Raw genomic sequence first — 16,976 nt, 5'->3', positions numbered from 1 at the left:
CATAACTCATATTTTAAAAGCCCCATTGATGTGTATATTTACTCAGTAAAGTCTCACTGAGTCCCAACAGCCAACCTAAGACATGACTTGCACCTGGGAGGTTCAGTCAATTCCCTTAATGGATATTATTGTGTATACGGTTAGATTGGGATTTCTCCGGTGGAGAGCCAGATTGTGCCGCGTGTTGCTCAGCACAATGTCCGACGTTTTGCCCCACGTGCTGGGACCTTCTTCAGAGAAAGTTAGCCGCTCAGTTCAGTTCCCGAAGAAGCACCCAGCAGGCATAGTGAAAGCGTCGGACATCGTCGCCGAACAACGCGTGATGCAACTCGAATACAGAAACCCGTTTACCTAAATGCTTACTTCGGGGAATTCATATCTCTGCAGGTGGGTTTCTCAATAGCGTGATGTCCTGTTGCTAAGCTGCTGGTATTACAGGGATGTGCCCGCATAAATAACCAAAATTAGTATTAAGTTAAATACTTTAACTTAATTGGCTGCACTGGAGACATGAAACGACACGTAACAATTTACGACCATAGGTGCCTCAAGTAAAATATGTCGGTGAAAACTTGATGGTGACCGTTCGTTGTACGCTTATTTCTGGTTGACCATCATAAATCATTAAATTTGTTTGAATAAAGTGTTCACATGAGCGTACGCACACACACATATATATGACCATGATAAAACACTGGATAATTTTACTTGCAAATCAGGCACTCTATAATGGGTCAGGGAAACGTGCAACACATCTGCAAAATGTGCAGGAACTGTCAAGCAAGTTTCTCATACTTCCTTAATGATGCAGTGAATATTTGATCCGCCCTGCTGTGCAAGGGTTTTTCAGGAATTGTGTTCAAACCGCGAGGCAGCAAGCCACTCGGACAACGCCACTCACCTAGCGCTGTCTCACGAAATGAGTCTTTCAAGATCCTTTACAGTCAACAATAGGGCCTATTTGAAACACGTTTGATGGCTTTCTGTATTTTTTACATTGCAAATATGGAAGTTTAAAAGGCAATTTTGTAACTTGGTCGGGGGTGGACGCACAAGTTACTTCAGCACCAGCGAAGAGAGAGGGAGATTGCAGTTCTCTATACCCATGATTTAGAACAGTGTACAACGGCTTAACTCACCAGCCGTACCTCCCATGGGTTATTTGATTTAAAAAAAATGATTCGGGGCCACTATTTAAATCAGGAATTGATATTTGCATTATCCTTTTTACCATCTCGTTTGTAGTGTTTCGGGAATTTGTTTCTTCTTCAGTTTTTGGAGTTGTTGCGCAGTTCTGTTCATCCCGTTTGCGTAAATGGTGACATTATGAGCCGATCGTTTTTGCAGCACCGTGAAGGCAGAGGGGGTTGGTGGTTCACACAAACGTTGGGCCCACTTTCCCTCCTCGAGAATGTGCTCCAGCAAAGCGTGGACGAAATTGAATCTGTTCCTCCCTGTGTTTGCATGGGATAGAGTCAGTGCCGGATTATGCTCGCAGCAAAAGTAGCTACATTTGCTACGGGCCCAGTTATTTCAAGTGCCCCGCGCTAAATGCTTTCAAGCTATCAATTCCGGTTCAGTGATTCTGCACTTGCTCTATTACTATAGTACTATACTACCTTCAAATTGTATGAACGACTGGGTGTTTAAGGTTAGCGATTTGTCGTATTATTTGGCAGTATAAAAATTAAAAAAATACAATTATTTTACTATGCAAGTAGAAAAATGTGTTTGAATACTCACGTTTATTTATTTACTATTTAGGGCCCCTTTGTAATATTTGCTACAGGCCCCGCACTAACTTAATCCGGCACAGGATAGAGTGTTGTGTGGTGCTTTACTTTCCTCCCACATGTAAACACTCATTGATTGGCCGATAACACCTTCATATAGAGAACCGCAGAGCTTGGGGGAGGGGTCACCTGCTTACCGCGAGTGTCCAACTCTGTCGGAATGATTCCCATTACCAATTCGTATGAACTTAAACACACCAGTACCTAATTTAAGATTTGAAGCTTTCGTGACTGCAAGGATTCATACTCTTAGTTCTTTCGGTAAAGTCACTTAGGTAAAAAATGAAATAAAAATGAATAAAAATAAAATAATAATAAAAATCATTTTATTTTTATTAATTTTAATTGCATTTTTTACCTACGTGACTTTACCGAAAGAACTAAGAGTATACACCAGTACCTATACACACGATGCCATGCATGCATTGTGAGCCCTGACAATTGAGATATATAGATTGTTCACGCTCATTGTGTTACTCTTTAAACATCCTCAGATTTTAGTTTTATCTGGATCATCTACATTTGCGGGAAAATTTTAAATAATGTAAGCAATAACATAAATTCAAAATATATATACATTTCAAATGAGGTACCTTTACAAATTAATATAATGCTCGCAGTCAAATGGTTGGAAGGTTACATTTGACATTTGTGAACTTTGTTGCAACTCAATCTGATCTTCCTACATACACAAAATACGCTTTGCAGACTTTTCCCCCCACCCCTAACATTGTACCCCCTTCTGATTGGCTGCTCGGCCGCGTATGACGTCACGCGCTGCAACCAATCGGCGTGCGCGACGGGACCATCGCTAACATAATTTATGCGTAGCACGTGCTGCCTGGCCGCTTGCTCCATCCACACACGTCCCGTCAACGCGATGGCAACAAAAACAACTTCCGATGTTAACAAAAAAATAGAGACGAATCGCCCTATCCGTGCAATCATTCATCGTCCTGCGCTGCAAAATGCAACGTTATTTGCAACTCACCGCCCCGACTTACGAACGGGGCCTCTTTCAGAGGCTCGTTCATTGGGCCAATTGATCTCAACACACACACAGTCTCAACACACACACTCAACACACACACTCTCAACACACACTCTCAACACACACACACTCTCAACACACACACACAATCTCAACACACACACTCAACACACACACTCAACACACACACTCTCAACACACACTCTCAACACACACACACTCTTTGCAAACGCTCGTTCATTGGGCCAATTGATCGTAAGTCGGCGACGCTCGTTGCGAGCACACAAAATGCCTCTTTGCAAACGCCTCCTCGCATTGGCTGTCAACGTAGCACCCCCAACTTTTTGCTTCGGCGGAGCGAGAGATCCTCCGCCAGCTGTAAAAGAGTCCTCGCATCACCGCTGGGAGGGCGTGTGTGTGTTGAGATTGTGTGTGTTGAGTGTGTGTGTGTTGAGACTGTGTGTGTGTGTTGAGATTGTGTGTGTGTGTTGAGTGTGTGTGTGTTGAGAGTGTGTATGTGTGTTGAGTGTGTGTGTGTTGAGAGTGTGTGTTGAGAGTGTGTGTGTTGAGAGTGTGTGTGTATTGAGTGTGTGTGTTGAGATTGTGTGTGAGTGTTGAGAGTGTGTATGTGTGTTGAGTGTGTGTGTTGGGTGTTTGTGTGTGTGTTGAGAGTGTGTGTGTGTTGAGATTGTGTGTGTGTGTTGAGATTGTGTGTGTGTTGAGAGTGTGTGTGTGTTGAGAATGTGTGTGTGTGTTGAGATTGTGTGTGTGTGTTGAGATTGTGTGTGTGTTGAGAGTGTGTATGTGTGTTGAGTGTGTGTGTTGGGTGTGTGTGTTGAGAGTGTGTGTGTGTTGAGATTGTGTGTGTGTTGAGTGTGTGTGTGTTGAGTGTGTGTGTGTTGAGAATGTGTGTGTGTTGAGAGTGTGTGTGTGTTGAGATTGTGTGTGTGTTGAGTGTGTGTGTGTGTGTTGAGTGTGTGTGTGTTGAGAGTGTGTGTTGAGAGTGTGTGTTGAGTGTGTGTGTGTTGAGATTGTGTGTGTTGAGAGTGTGTGTGTGTTGAGAGTGTGTGTTGAGAGTGTGTGTGTGTTCAGTGTGTGTGTTGAGATTGTGTGTGTGTTGAGTGTGTGTGTGTTGAGATTATGTGTGTTGAGTGTGTGTGTTGAGAGATTGTGTGTGCGTTGAGAGAGTGTGTGTTGAGTGTGTGTGTTGAGACTGTGTGTGTGTTGAGAGTGTGTGTGTGTTGAGTGTGTGTGTTGAGAGTGTGTGTTGAGTGTGTGTTGAGTGTGTGTGTGTTGAGATTGTGTGTTGAGTGTGTGTGTGTTGAGAATGTGTGTGTGTTGAGTGTGTGTGTGTTGAGACTGTGTGTTGAGATTGTGTGTGTTGAGTGTGTGTGTGTGTTGAGATTGTGTGTGTGTTGAGTGTGTGTGTTGAGTGTGTGTGTGTGTTGAGTGTGTGTGTGTGTTGAGATTGTGTGTGTGTTGAGTGTGTGTGTGTTGAGATTATGTGTGTTGAGTGTGTGTGTTGAGAGATTGTGTGTGCGTTGAGAGAGTGTGTGTTGAGTGTGTGTGTGTTGAGTGTGTGTGTTGAGAGTGTGTATGTTGAGCGTGTGTGTTGAGAGTGTGTGTTTGTTTGTGTTGAGATTGTGTGTGTTGAGTGTGTGTGTGTATTGAGATTGTGTGTGTATTGAGATTGTGTGTTGAGAGTGTGTGTGTGTGTGTTTATTGTGTGTGTTGAGAGTGTGTGTTGAGAGAGTGTGCGTGTTGAAATTGTGTGTGCGTGTTTGTTGAGAGTTTGTGTGTGTACGCACGCGCGTGTATGTTTTGCGTGTGTGGGGAGTGGTGGTGTACCGGTTAGCGCTACGCTGCGCTACGAACCTGGCAGTCGGAGTTCGATGCCTCTATGTCTCTGTGGCTATGATGTTTGTGTGTGTCTGTACAAAGCGTGTGTGTGTGTATTTTTATGGGGAGCGTTGGTGTAGCAGTTAGCGCGCTGCGCTACAAACCTGGTGACCCGAGTTCGATTCCCGCTCACGGCCAACACCAGTGATGATTTTCTGAACCGGTGCCGGGCCTCCTCTAGCTCAATTGAGCCTTAAAATGAGTACCTGGTGCGGTGTGTAAGCATCGCCACTGGGGAGACAAAGGCGGTCGGGCGTAGTGCTGGCCACCCACCTACTTGTGTGCTGTACCGGCCTTCATAGGTGCTCGCTAACAGCACTTGCCCCAACAGTCTGTTAAGGCCATACGGGGGATCTTTGTGTGTCCGTGTGAAAGTCAGTGTGTGTGTGTATGTCTTCGGAACAGACCCCCTTCGTAAATTGGAGACTGCTAAATTCCTCGCGAAAATTCCGCGGGTTCCTGCTCGTTACATAATAATGGCATAAAGTTGTTTATAAAATGACAAATGAATCATTTGAATAAGCCATGTTCCGCGATGCAAAGTTACATTGCTTGCAAGACACAGAATAAAAAAAAACGGCAGAGAATTCTATAAAAAGTGCGATAGCAGGTCAAGATGGTAAATGAATCAATTGTGCCCATGTAATTGTGTGTTTAATAATGCATTTACTTAGATAATGAGTCAAAGGAATGAGCACTACTTTGGGCAAATGTGCCAGACTGGCTGTTGCACTCCTGCAATAATTGCTTGTCTGCAGACGCGCAGTGAGCTTGTTCAAGATATTATTACACTCTATCTGTGTGTGTGTGTATACAAACATGAAAAACAACAACCGGAATATTGCACACATGCGCACCGTTTCGCCGTGGCTCGTAAAAAAAAAGTTTCGCTCGAGGTTGTACTGCAAAGCGAGGAGGGTTCTGCTCATTTTCTCCCTTCGACGGCGTCTCCATCCCTTGCAACACGATCAATGTGCGTGTGCGTGGGAAAGGATTGAGTGTGCTTTCCAACTCGGCTCGCTCGTCCGAGTCAAACATCGTGGTTTTCTCCAGGTACTCTGGTTCCCTCCCACGTGCGCAAAAAAACATTCCCGAGAGGGGCATTGCGAAACGTCTTGAGCAGGATCCTACCGAAAAAAAATCATAATATTCCACGAGACTTTTACTGAGTAAATAATACAAATTGAAGAAGAAGAAGAAAATCAGCCGTGTTACAGTATTTTTTTTCCCGTTAGTTTGGTCTACACATGGCAATAATGCAATTTTTTTGAGTCTATGTAAACGTACAAACATTAGTATCAACGGTCTCGTGATTTTTAGATTTTGTTTTTTTACTCTGCAACCACGAGTTTCAGCTTTTGCAAGCATGTCTTCAGGGACGATGATCTCAGATTTGGAAACGTACCAATAATAACCGCATGTCACAGCAAAGGACGTCATGGGTGAATGGCAAGCCTCTACAAAGTGGGCTCTGGGTCCATCATGGCTCAGGCAAAACAGGAATGATGGACTGCTTATGGATCAGTAGGTCATGTTCTGCCCATCTTGCGCTACCATCTGGGCACATTGACATCGGAAGAGACAGAGCCAGCACAAGAACGGCTAAAAACGTGAAAATGCAGCAGCGGTCAAATTATATCTGCCCCTCGACAGCTGGTTTCATATGTGCACAGAAATATCTCGAATAAGGAGGCATCCCCGCCTGTTTCTCGTCTCCGAAGAAGGACCGTATATTGCCGGAGATATATACTTATTTTCTCTTTTTCTCCCTCTCTCGTTTTATAAACCGGTGCTATTATTTACAAAGGAAGGACAGCCTTCTCAGCCTCTACTCCTATATGTAACTGTCAACTCAGGCCCTGAAATGTGATTTGAAACTTAAGCAGGCAGAACAGCTCTGGGCACACGAGTCGGCCAGAGCGCATCCCGGCCAATTGCCGCGGAGAGAGCGGCGCTACGCTCTCGCTCGCTCGCTCGGTATTTCATAAATTAAATAAGATTTTTTTTTGTTTTTTTAAAGCAAGCCTTAGCACCGACCCGATAATTATTTCTTTAGCGCAGGGGCCGTTTGGCTCGGCCTATTCGAACTGTGGCACCAAATTCCGTGCTGAGCAGTGATTACAGCACCCGTAGGCAGTCACGCATATGTTTATGGAAATTATTATTATTATTGTTACACTGCATGTTGCTTATATGACCGGTTAAATTTCTGTATTATTATTTTTATAGCGCTACCACCCCCCTCCCTCCAATACTGCCCCCCCCCCTCCCCAAACCAAACCTTTGTATCGGTCTTCGTCTGGCAAACCAGAGGCACCTCGCTACGGGGCGCTCTTCTCACGCGCAGGATGATAACACTCACACCAGCTCCAACTTGCATCGCCCTCTCCTTTACATAACAATGACGGTGGCGGCACTGTAATGAATACGCTATATTCAGTCTGCGGATTTCCACATTATCTGAGAATTCTTGCATGTACTTGCCTCCGAGAAGAGATTTGGAGGGTTTGGTGGCGTGCTGGCTGACGGTGGGAGGGGAACGCAGAATGGGGTTTAAAAAAAAAAGTATTCAGGATTCGTGCGTAAAATGTGAAGAAACCTCTATGAATGCACCGTGTGAAGTATCAACGCCTTAGAGCCAGGTACATGCACAGTCTATCTAAGACGACATGTAGAGCAGTGATAAGTCTTTCTTCTGGTCGGTGGGGGTGCATATATTCCTATCCATGAGATGCTCTGAGTCCCCCAACAAGAACCCCGAACTATCGTCAAGGATCTCATGTGTATGGTTGTCATTCAGTTTCTCTGCTTGTGTTCAAAGCAGCACTTTGGTTAATACTGGATGGATATGTGTTTGCAGAGAGCGCTTTAACACATAAACACACACAGCCTTAACAGACCGTTGGGGCAAGTGCTATTAGCGAGCACCTATGGAGGCCGGCACGGTACTCGAGGGGGTGGGTGGCCAGCACTACGCCCGACCGCCTTTGTCTCCCTAGTGGCAACGTTTTTACATATCCCACTAGCTACTCATTTTAGGCTGAGTCGACCTAAGGGAGGCCCAGGACCGGTTCAGATAATTGTCACTGGTGTCGGCTGTGAGCGGAAATCGAACTCGGGTCACCGGGTTTGTAGCGCAGCGCGCTAACCGCTACACCAACGCTCCCCATAAAAATGCACACACACACACACAAACATCATAGCCACAGAAACATAGAGGCAAGGGAGGGGGGGGGGATTATGCAGGCATCAAGTCGGGGTGTGTCTGCCTTAACAGAGACTGTAGGAAGTTCAGTTTCCATGCGTGTAGACCAAAGCGCTATTCCCCAAACAGGACAGTGATGTTATGTAACATATACAGTTGAGTTATTTTGGAAAGGCTGGGATTTGCAGTCACCGTTGGCCTGTGGGGTGCAGCTTGCAAAAGCATTGCTCTTTTCCTTGCTGCTGCTGCTGCTTCTCTTGCGATGCTCTTCGGGGGGGTTATTGCCGGTCGTATGCTTTACAGCCAACGTTGAGTCTTTGATGTGCGTGGCCTACTCGGTGTGCACGCGCACACCCTGCGCTCTGAGCCTGAGTTCGATTCCCGACGGGTGGCTAAACATCAGTGGCGGAGTGATATCTCAACCTGTCCTCTATCGCCCAAAAGCACCCCCTCCCTCCCTCCCTCCCTCGTTACACCCCCCCTCTCCCCTCCCCCCCGACTTTTCCCCAACCCACACTGACAATCAAATCTGTTCACGACGAGAAAAACTCATCGTTACAGAATTGTGCAGGCTGGAAAATCATCGGGTTCAAGGAAGCAAAAAAAAAAAGTGCACAGCTTCTGTGCAATTTTTGTTGCAAAAAATTAATCAACATTTCTTGAAGAAGTGCAATGTGGCTCTGTTGCCTTAGATCATCGTCAAAATGTGCCAATTTACACATTTCTGTGCGGTGTTTGAAACTTGTAAATTTCCAGCCTGCACTATGAACGCCGTTTTATCTTCATTTACAGATGTGATTATTGTTGGCATTATCCAAGCTAATCGGTCCCGTAGTGTGGATGTTGAAGGCTCCATATACAATTCATAGCTCCCAGAGGCAGGCTGTGCAGCCGTGAGTTTTGGTTGACTCTGCTGTGATAATGAGTCCCAAATGAAGATGAAACCGGTCCACATTTATCCATCACTGCATCACTGCCGTTGTCAGCCGGTCACGTTTGCTCAAGTGTATTTCAATGGTGATCTAAGCTAAGAGAATCACAGTGCACTTCTTTAGGAAATTCTGGCTTTTTTTTTGGTTGCATATGCACAGAGGCTGTATTCTTTTTTTTACATATTTCCGTCTGTTGTTTTGAAATCACACTGACCAGCGTGGTGAAGTCTGGTCCAGCAACACTCACTACCGAGAGGGATTGGAGATGTCTTCATCCAACAGTGGATAGTACAGTCACATTACATTGTGCACAACACAAATGTGGTTTGCAGAGACACAGCTGAGATGAGACGACCCTAATGATGGACCTTATACATCCTGGCGTGTCCACCCCGACTGATTGAAGCTGTTCACTGTATCCTATGGTGATGGTAATGCACAGTGGCACACATTCATAGACACACACACACACAATGCTCTGTCAAGTCTATTTTCTCACTATAAGTAGCCGACAGAAACATTGAGATGACTCGTTTAAACCGAGGTAGATCTGGAAGCAAATAGCAAAGGGAAATGTAAGAATTGTGACTTTACCGAAAGAACCAAAGAGTATAATTGTATTTCGTATATGTCATGTACACGGTCATACACTCTTACACGTGCGTATTAGCTTGTGTGTACAGGACACATGTGTAGATTTAAGTCTGTGGCCATTAAATACACACTTATGCTAAATGCATATAAACACATATTTTGAAATATTAAAGCACGAATACATATTAATGCGGACACAAATTATACTGTATAAGGCACTTGTCTAAACATATCCTCACTGTATGAGCAAATTGCCAGGCTCGTCTGAGCTGCTTTTCTTTAAAATGTAACAGTTTAATTACAACAGGCACACATTCTTGATTTTGCGTATTTAGCCGAGCCACGTCTCAAATACACAGATGCACAGAGTTTGGAGAGATTTTCGCTAAGTTGGGCATCGCCGTTACATAATTTAAAAAAAATACAAAAATGTGAGCCGTCATAATTAATATGGGCTCAACAACAACTCCAGCTATTCACACACACACACGCAACTCCACACGAGGCCGTCCGCAAACATGAAGGGAATCATTCCATCTCCTCTACTTCTACATGCCATACGACCTAACCAACCATCGTTCTGCTGACCTTAACTACCCTATTGTACGACCAACCTCATGCCGTCCTTCCTCCACCTCCAACCCCCACCCCGTCCCTTACCCGAACTCCAACATTCATACCCTGCCAGCCTCCCCCACAGTCCTCCACCACCACCACAACGTCCCGGGATCCATCTCCACTGCTACTTGGACACCTGGGAGTGCTGACCGACCGGCGCGCGCGTGGGCTGCCCCACCAACCCCATGGCCCCCTCCTCTTCCTCAACCTTCAACCCACAACGACATCTCCACATCGAACCCCAACATGAATACCATCCCAGCCAAGGCAGGAAACCGGCTTGCCCTGGCCGGGCAGCCTCCCCCTGCCCCCACCATCCCTGCGCTTGTACCTCGACTGCTGCTTGGGCACCTGGGTCGGCGCGCTGGCTGCGAGGGCAGAGGAGGACGCTCGCCGCTCTCGATCGCCGGGGCAGCCGCGGCTGCGACGGGAGGGTGGTGCGCGGGCATCTGCGGTGGCAGAGAGGGCAGCGGGGGCGGCGCTGGAGCCTGCGGCGCCGTGGTGTGGTTGGCGTTGGCCGTGGACAGCAGCAGCGATTGATGCGCGCTCTCCATCATGATGATGATGGTGGTAGATGATGGTGCCGCTGCTGCTGCTGCTGGTGTTGATACTGCTGCTTCTGATCGAGGTGGTTGCGGTAAAGCAGTTGCTTGTTTGCTTTCAACCCCGCCGGTGGTGTTGTTGTTGTTGTTTTCTCAAACGATAAAGATGGAAGTTCCTTTTTTGCGCTCGCCGGGGCGAGACGTGGCTGGGAGCGCGCCGATCGTGAAGGCGGCGCGCGCGCGCGCGTGCGTTGCGCGTGTGTAGATAGCGAGAGCGCGCGTGTGTGTGTGCGTGCGTCTCTGTGTGCGTCTGTGTGTCCGTTGTGTGTTTCGAGCGTCGTGTGCTCTCCTCGCCGTCGCCGCTGTCTATGAATGCAACGAGGCACAGAGGCGCTCGTGCATTCGATCCCCCGAGAGCGTAGCGGACGAATGCAAAGCACAGACCCTCCTCCCCCCGTTTCTTCCCGACGCGCGCGTTCAACTTCCACGCTCCGCTGTCGATGCGGGGGTTTATTTAACCGGTTACTTATTTTATTGCCTGATACTTTTCTCTCTCTCTCTCTCTGCTCTCGCTCTATTGTACATCTGCTATAACGGTAACCGTTGAGTCGTCGGGTGATTGTTGAGAGTAGAGTACAATCGTTGTATTCGACTGTAGCACGTTGCGTAAATCCGAATTAGTCTTTTTTTGCCGTGCGCGTTCACAGTCAATTTGTGCGTCGTTTGCCTCGTTTGTTCTTTTAACCGAATTACGCAAAGCGCGCGAAGTGCCTCCTGTATCCGTTTATATATACACACACACACGTGCGCGCAATATAGTAGACACACGGCGCGCACACACACACACGTGCGTGTACACCACACACACGCACGTGTACTCCACACACACGCACGTGCGTGTACCGCACACACAAACAATGTAGCAGGAGGAGGATGCGCGCTCCGCCGTCTCTGAAGTGGGTTGGCGCGCAGGAGATCGGTCCCGGTGTGCGCCGTGCGAACTGCGGCTCGGCAGCTTCACGGGAGCCCGAATCCGTGCGTCACATGCGGTGTGCCCGGCTCACACAGAGGAGTAGCACTCGCGTCTCACAATCCCTCCCTCCCACTCCACTCTCCTCCTCTCTCTCTCCCACTATGCACGAGCTCGTTCTCTCCCCCCCCCCCACCGCTCTCTCTCCTCTCTCTCTCTTCCTCTCGCGATTCGAACTCAACCTCACATCCACCCCAGCTCTCGACACCTCCCGTCCCCTCCTTCTATGTCCGTCCCTCCACCTTGATCTGCTAAGTTTCAAAATTCAAGTTTCTTTCAAGCGCTCTTGGGCACACCAAAAAAAAATATATATAATAGATCACAGTATAATGCGGTGTCATTTGAGGAGCAAGCAGTTCGCTGGGATTCATGATCAGCTTTGTGCGGAAGAACTTAGTGTTTGTGTGGGTCTTTGATAAGTCCTTCAGTCTCAACATTCACGAAACTAATATGAGTGACAGCATCGGGTTTTTTTTACAGCAGGCGAGAGCCCGTTAAGATGCATCGTTGCTTTCGTCAGGCGTATCAGTATACTGCTTTTTAGAAGACCCTTTTGCCCATCACACTCCAAGTTCACGGTTTCCAGTTTTGACGTACGAATACGTAATTAACTAAGTGCGCGAGCCCGTTGATGTTAATTGTCATTTGCAAGGGATGCCTAGGAAAGGTAATTGCACAACATTATTATGTTTTCTTTACAGAGGGAGCATTTATGGGGAAGTAGCGTTCGCAAAGCGTACCGAGGAGTCATTAACCCGCCAACCTGAATTAAATTCCCGGCTACGGCTAACATCAACGGCGAATTATATCCGAACTGGTCCCGTACCCTCTCTCAGCCTTCACCAACAAGCACTTATCAGCAAGGCGAAGCAGCGTCAAACAATTCCGCCTCAATTGTCATGGCATAGAAGAAGCCTTCCAACCAGCAGCGGCTGATCAAAGGACAACATTATGAATTTGCTAGGAGATCAATTATGCCAGAGTGAATAATTTGTGATTTTTTCATTATAAAGCACTGGCAATAAACAACAATAACAATAATCACATCCATGCAAATTTGCACAATGACCAACATACTGTCCACTTAGTCTATGCAGCCATGGCACGCCAGGTACACAAAGTATTTACTGCCCTGCTGCGAGCGGCCAATGACCTCCCCTCATTTTCTCACCATGATTCCATATCTCCACTTATTCTACTTATCGTCGGTTTTTACCTTTGACACCATCGATCAACAGTTATCCTCCGTATTGTCAAACGCCGAATTCGAGTCTCTTAGCACACCCTCATCCTGGTTCCACTCACCTATTTGCTCCTGTTTCTCGGCAAGGTCAATCGCCCACTGACTCTCTTGGCTCGATATTCCTCAAGGCTGGATATTTGTCCTTTATCTCTCTCCTCTCTTGCCTCTTGCAAAAGTATGTTTGGCTCCAAAATTGATCAGCATCTTCATGCTGACGGCACCTAACTTTTGATCTCCTTTAATCTTTGAACCCGCTATCCTCAACCCCAGGGAGACCTTCGTGTTTTCTAAACTCTGTAAGACCTCCTTACCTTCATCTAAGGAACACATTCTACATTTATTAATTCTCTGGATCTTCTGGCTACAGCAGCCCTCATTCATTCATTCATAACCATCTGCCTCTACGGCTGCGATACCTTCCTTTTCATCATTCACAGCTCGCACTGAAGACCACGTCATCTCAATTCTCAGAACCCTCCACTGCTACTTCCCAAGCTACCCATAGATGCTCTACAGTCTACACGATGGCTGTTGTTTTTTAAAGATCCCCCCAGGCTTCTCCTTTTCCTACCTCTCTGACCTCTTCATTACCCATTCTTGCACACGGCTTACTGCAGAACATATTTCTCCCTTCGATCTGTGCATCAGCCTTTGCTTGATGGAGGGTTGCTCATTTTCCACTGCTGTCCTTATCGTCTGAATGTCATCAGAATGGATTTAAATTTTAATTGCCACACTAAAGTTTTCCCCCCATGCTTTGCAGTCAAACCCAAGTACCCAGAACTTCCCTGTCATCATTTTATGGCTAATTCCTCACCTGTCTTGCTATCATCCTTGTCATCAGACATAGTCAATACACTGCTGGATGAAAGTCTCCCCAAGCCATCATTATCTCTCGTGGTTTCACGATGCAACAATCAAGTAAGCATCTGCACCTGAGTTGATTTCATACTTACTTATATTTCCATGGTGGACATATATATGAATGTATTTTGAACTTCTTTCGCACCTTACACGATCAACCGTGCTCATCGGACGTGCAGGGGAAGGATAACAAACTGAACGCAAAAAAACAGTTATAAAGAAATGAGTTTTCAATCTAGATTTAAAAGTGCGTAGCTCCAGTGGCTTCCTAATATCGGAAAAAAAGAGCGTTCCAGACGGCCGCAGAAGCGCATCTGAAAGCGCGTTACGCGGTGGCCGTCTTTGTTTCGATGGCGAGCCAAAATAATCCGCTGCGAAGATGACCGGAGTTCGCGTCATGGTTTATGTTCATTGACGAAATCAGCGAGGTATTGTGGTTCATTTGTGGCAAGCACTTTGTGGCAGGCACTTTGTGTGTAATGAGCGCGACCTTTTCACGTGCTCTCGGGCAGGTTTGTCTCCTTTGGCGCCTCTCCATCATTAGTCTCGACCAACAGCCATAATCCCTTCTCGTGACGTGTCCTCCCCCAATCTCAAAATTGCGTATATAACTTGTGCGTCTTCTCGTTTCAATGTCTTCTTCTTCTTCCTCTCGGTGCAATTCCAAGCATGCACCTCTCCACGATTCTTTGTTTACTTTTCAGCTTCTGCTTCATTTCCTTTTTACACTGTCTGTGTTTCTAATCCATTTATCACAGCAGGGAATATACACTAAGAACGTTCTCAGTCAGTGTGTGCATGGCAGTAAGTGAAGTAGCAGATAACGTTTGGTGGGATACATTGTGGGTACTCAAACTCTCCTAACCGATCTGATCAGCATTGCCGAAGTATCCGTGCAAATACTTCTGCACGGCGCTCACGTTGTGTTGTGAGCAATATGCACGTGGATGATCCACTTGATGAAATATTACAAATTGCAAAATCTATTTAGGGGGTGTCCTTGCTCATGGATTTGGAGCACAAAAGATGAAAGTCAAGGGAGTGCGGATATTAACAGTCAAATGCAATCTGCGGAGCATCAACAGCTAACTTCATTTTATTAGCAGCGTTTCTTGCCCTTGCACAATTTGTGGCTATGAGTGTGGATTAATTTTATCTCCTGAAATGTTGTAAATCATTTTATTAGGTTTTTCGTGAAAATAAAAAACACATGGCACACCGAGCACTATTGCATTGTCATATCTTGCCAGAGCAAGTGTTTACTCGTTTTATTACGTCACTCAAGTGCTCGTTTTTTTGTCCTTAACAACAATAAAGTAATGTGATGGCTCAAAAAAGTGAAGAATAAAAAATGTAGATTCACAACGTCCACAAAAATTCAAGAAGCAACTTGGACGCAACTCGGACACTGACCGAAGCACCTAAAACCATGGAAATTGAGCGATGCGATCAACTCAGGCGACAGAGTATTATCACGGCTTGCTTGGGGAGGTTTTCATAAATCATCATCATCATCAGATTATGGCTGATCATGGTGATTGTAAAAGTGGTGGATAGTGGATTTCAATGATCGTACCGACATTTGTAACAAAACCAAAGCGTGCCATACATTCTGTCCGCAACATTGACCGAGATACAACATCTCACGACGTTCGCTTTGCCACACACATTGTTATCGTCAGCGGCCTGGACGCGTGAATGTGCCCACCACCTGCGCTAAGCCACACACGCGCACGGGGGGAGCTCATCTCGTGCGCGTGCCTCTCCGCACTTTGCTTGCCATCGGCGCCAGTGTAATTGTGCACGGCAGCTGATGTGCTTGAGCAGCGTTCTTCACTCATTTTCAGAAGGGTGGGTCACTTTCGCCGACAAGACATCGGCGTTTTGAGGGCCGCCACACATTTGAAACCATTGGGGTTTGACATCACGATGATGGGTGGGGTGGGGAAGGGGTGTTTTCAGTGGCCCGCGGGCCTTGCAAATGAAGAACACTGTGCTTGGGATATGAGACTAGTGGACTTCTTTACCCCTCCACCCACCTCAAGCTAATTATATCGACATACCGAATATTAAAACAAAAATAAATTGATTTAACTTCAGAGAAACCTATCGATTTTCCATTTTATTCGGCCGCGTTTCAGTAAATAAAAAACAATTAAACAAAAGCAAAGAAAAAACAACCCCACGAGCGTATATCTCAGTTGATTATAAATAAAGTTGTCATCCCCCCCCACCCACCACCACCACCACCACCCCTAAAAATGTAATTTAACACCGATGCTCAAACGTGTAAGTGAATAAAGAGATTGAATAATTTAAGCGACCGAGACGAATAGTTAATAGACGCGGCCGTTGTTCCCTTGCGTGGCCTGTCATCCTCACCCCTTGCCAGACAACGTACGCTCGCTCGCTCTCTCTCCCCTCCGGTCTGCGGCCACAGTCAGTGGTGAAGGTAAACTGGGCTCAGGGCAGCTTAAGTGCGGGACAGCACACCGCTCGACACGTGACAACTCGCCCGCTATTTCCCCCCTCCACCCCTCCACCCTGCACATGGCCTGCAGCGTGCCGACCGAATTTACCATAATACGAGTTCACAACTCGCGAATGCTTCCAAACACACCCCCTCCCCCACCCCCAAAACACCCCCGACCACCCCAACATGCCTTGCTAGGACCGACCCCTCTCAATTAAACACAGGACTAATGGGGGGTGTGCGAGAGTGCCATCTACTTACAGCTCAGCATTTTCTTGGGGAGCTTTTGATTGATTAGGTTAAAGGGGTTGTTTTTGTGTGTGGGGGTGTGTGTGTGTGTGCCTCTAGCAGTGGGGAGTGATGGAGTAGCGGTTAGCGCGCTGCGCTACGAACCCGCTGAGCCGAGTTCGATTCCCGTTCAAGGCCAACACCAGTGACGATTATCTGAAACGGTCCTGGGCCTCCGCTAGGTCGACTAAGCCTTAAATTAGTACCTGGTGGGATGTGTAAACATCGCCACTGCGGAGAGAAAGGCGGCCGGGCGTGATGCTGGCCACCCACCCCCTCGTGTGCCTTGCCGGCCTTCATAGGTTGCTACCTAACAACACTTGTCCCAACAGTCCGTTCAGGTTGTATGGGGGGCATCTGTGTCTCTAACACAAAGGAGACAGCGTTTCATCATGCAGCACCTTTGAGGAGGTGAAACGAGAAAATAAAGGGGCATTTCCATACCCGTGGGGCAAAATCGCGATGATTTCAAATGACCAAAATGCGAGACGTATGCTTCTTGGA

The 16,976-nt window shown here is 46.8% G+C and overlaps 1 protein-coding gene across 2 annotated transcripts in view; it reads right to left on the bottom strand.

Annotated features, from left to right (window-relative positions):
- Nucleotides 1-10,865, bottom strand: part of LOC133346609 (nuclear receptor ROR-beta-like) — a 140,767-nt gene extending 129,902 nt beyond the window's left edge. For both annotated transcript variants that reach the window (XM_061558296.1, XM_061558297.1), the window contains exon 1: nt 10,364-10,865. In XM_061558296.1, coding sequence (XP_061414280.1) covers nt 10,364-10,589 — 226 coding nt within the window. In that variant the 5' untranslated portion in view covers nt 10,590-10,865. The remainder of the gene's footprint in view (nt 1-10,363) is intronic.
- Nucleotides 10,866-16,976: the final 6,111 nt, after the last annotated feature.

This window comes from Lethenteron reissneri, chromosome 24 (genome assembly GCF_015708825.2).
Source record: "Lethenteron reissneri isolate LAM-NWPU_2019-01 chromosome 24, ASM1570882v1, whole genome shotgun sequence".
Classification (NCBI taxonomy): Eukaryota; Metazoa; Chordata; class Hyperoartia; order Petromyzontiformes; family Petromyzontidae; genus Lethenteron; species Lethenteron reissneri.
Note: the sequence above shows the minus strand (reverse complement) of the source record. Positions and strands in the feature narration are given on the sequence as shown.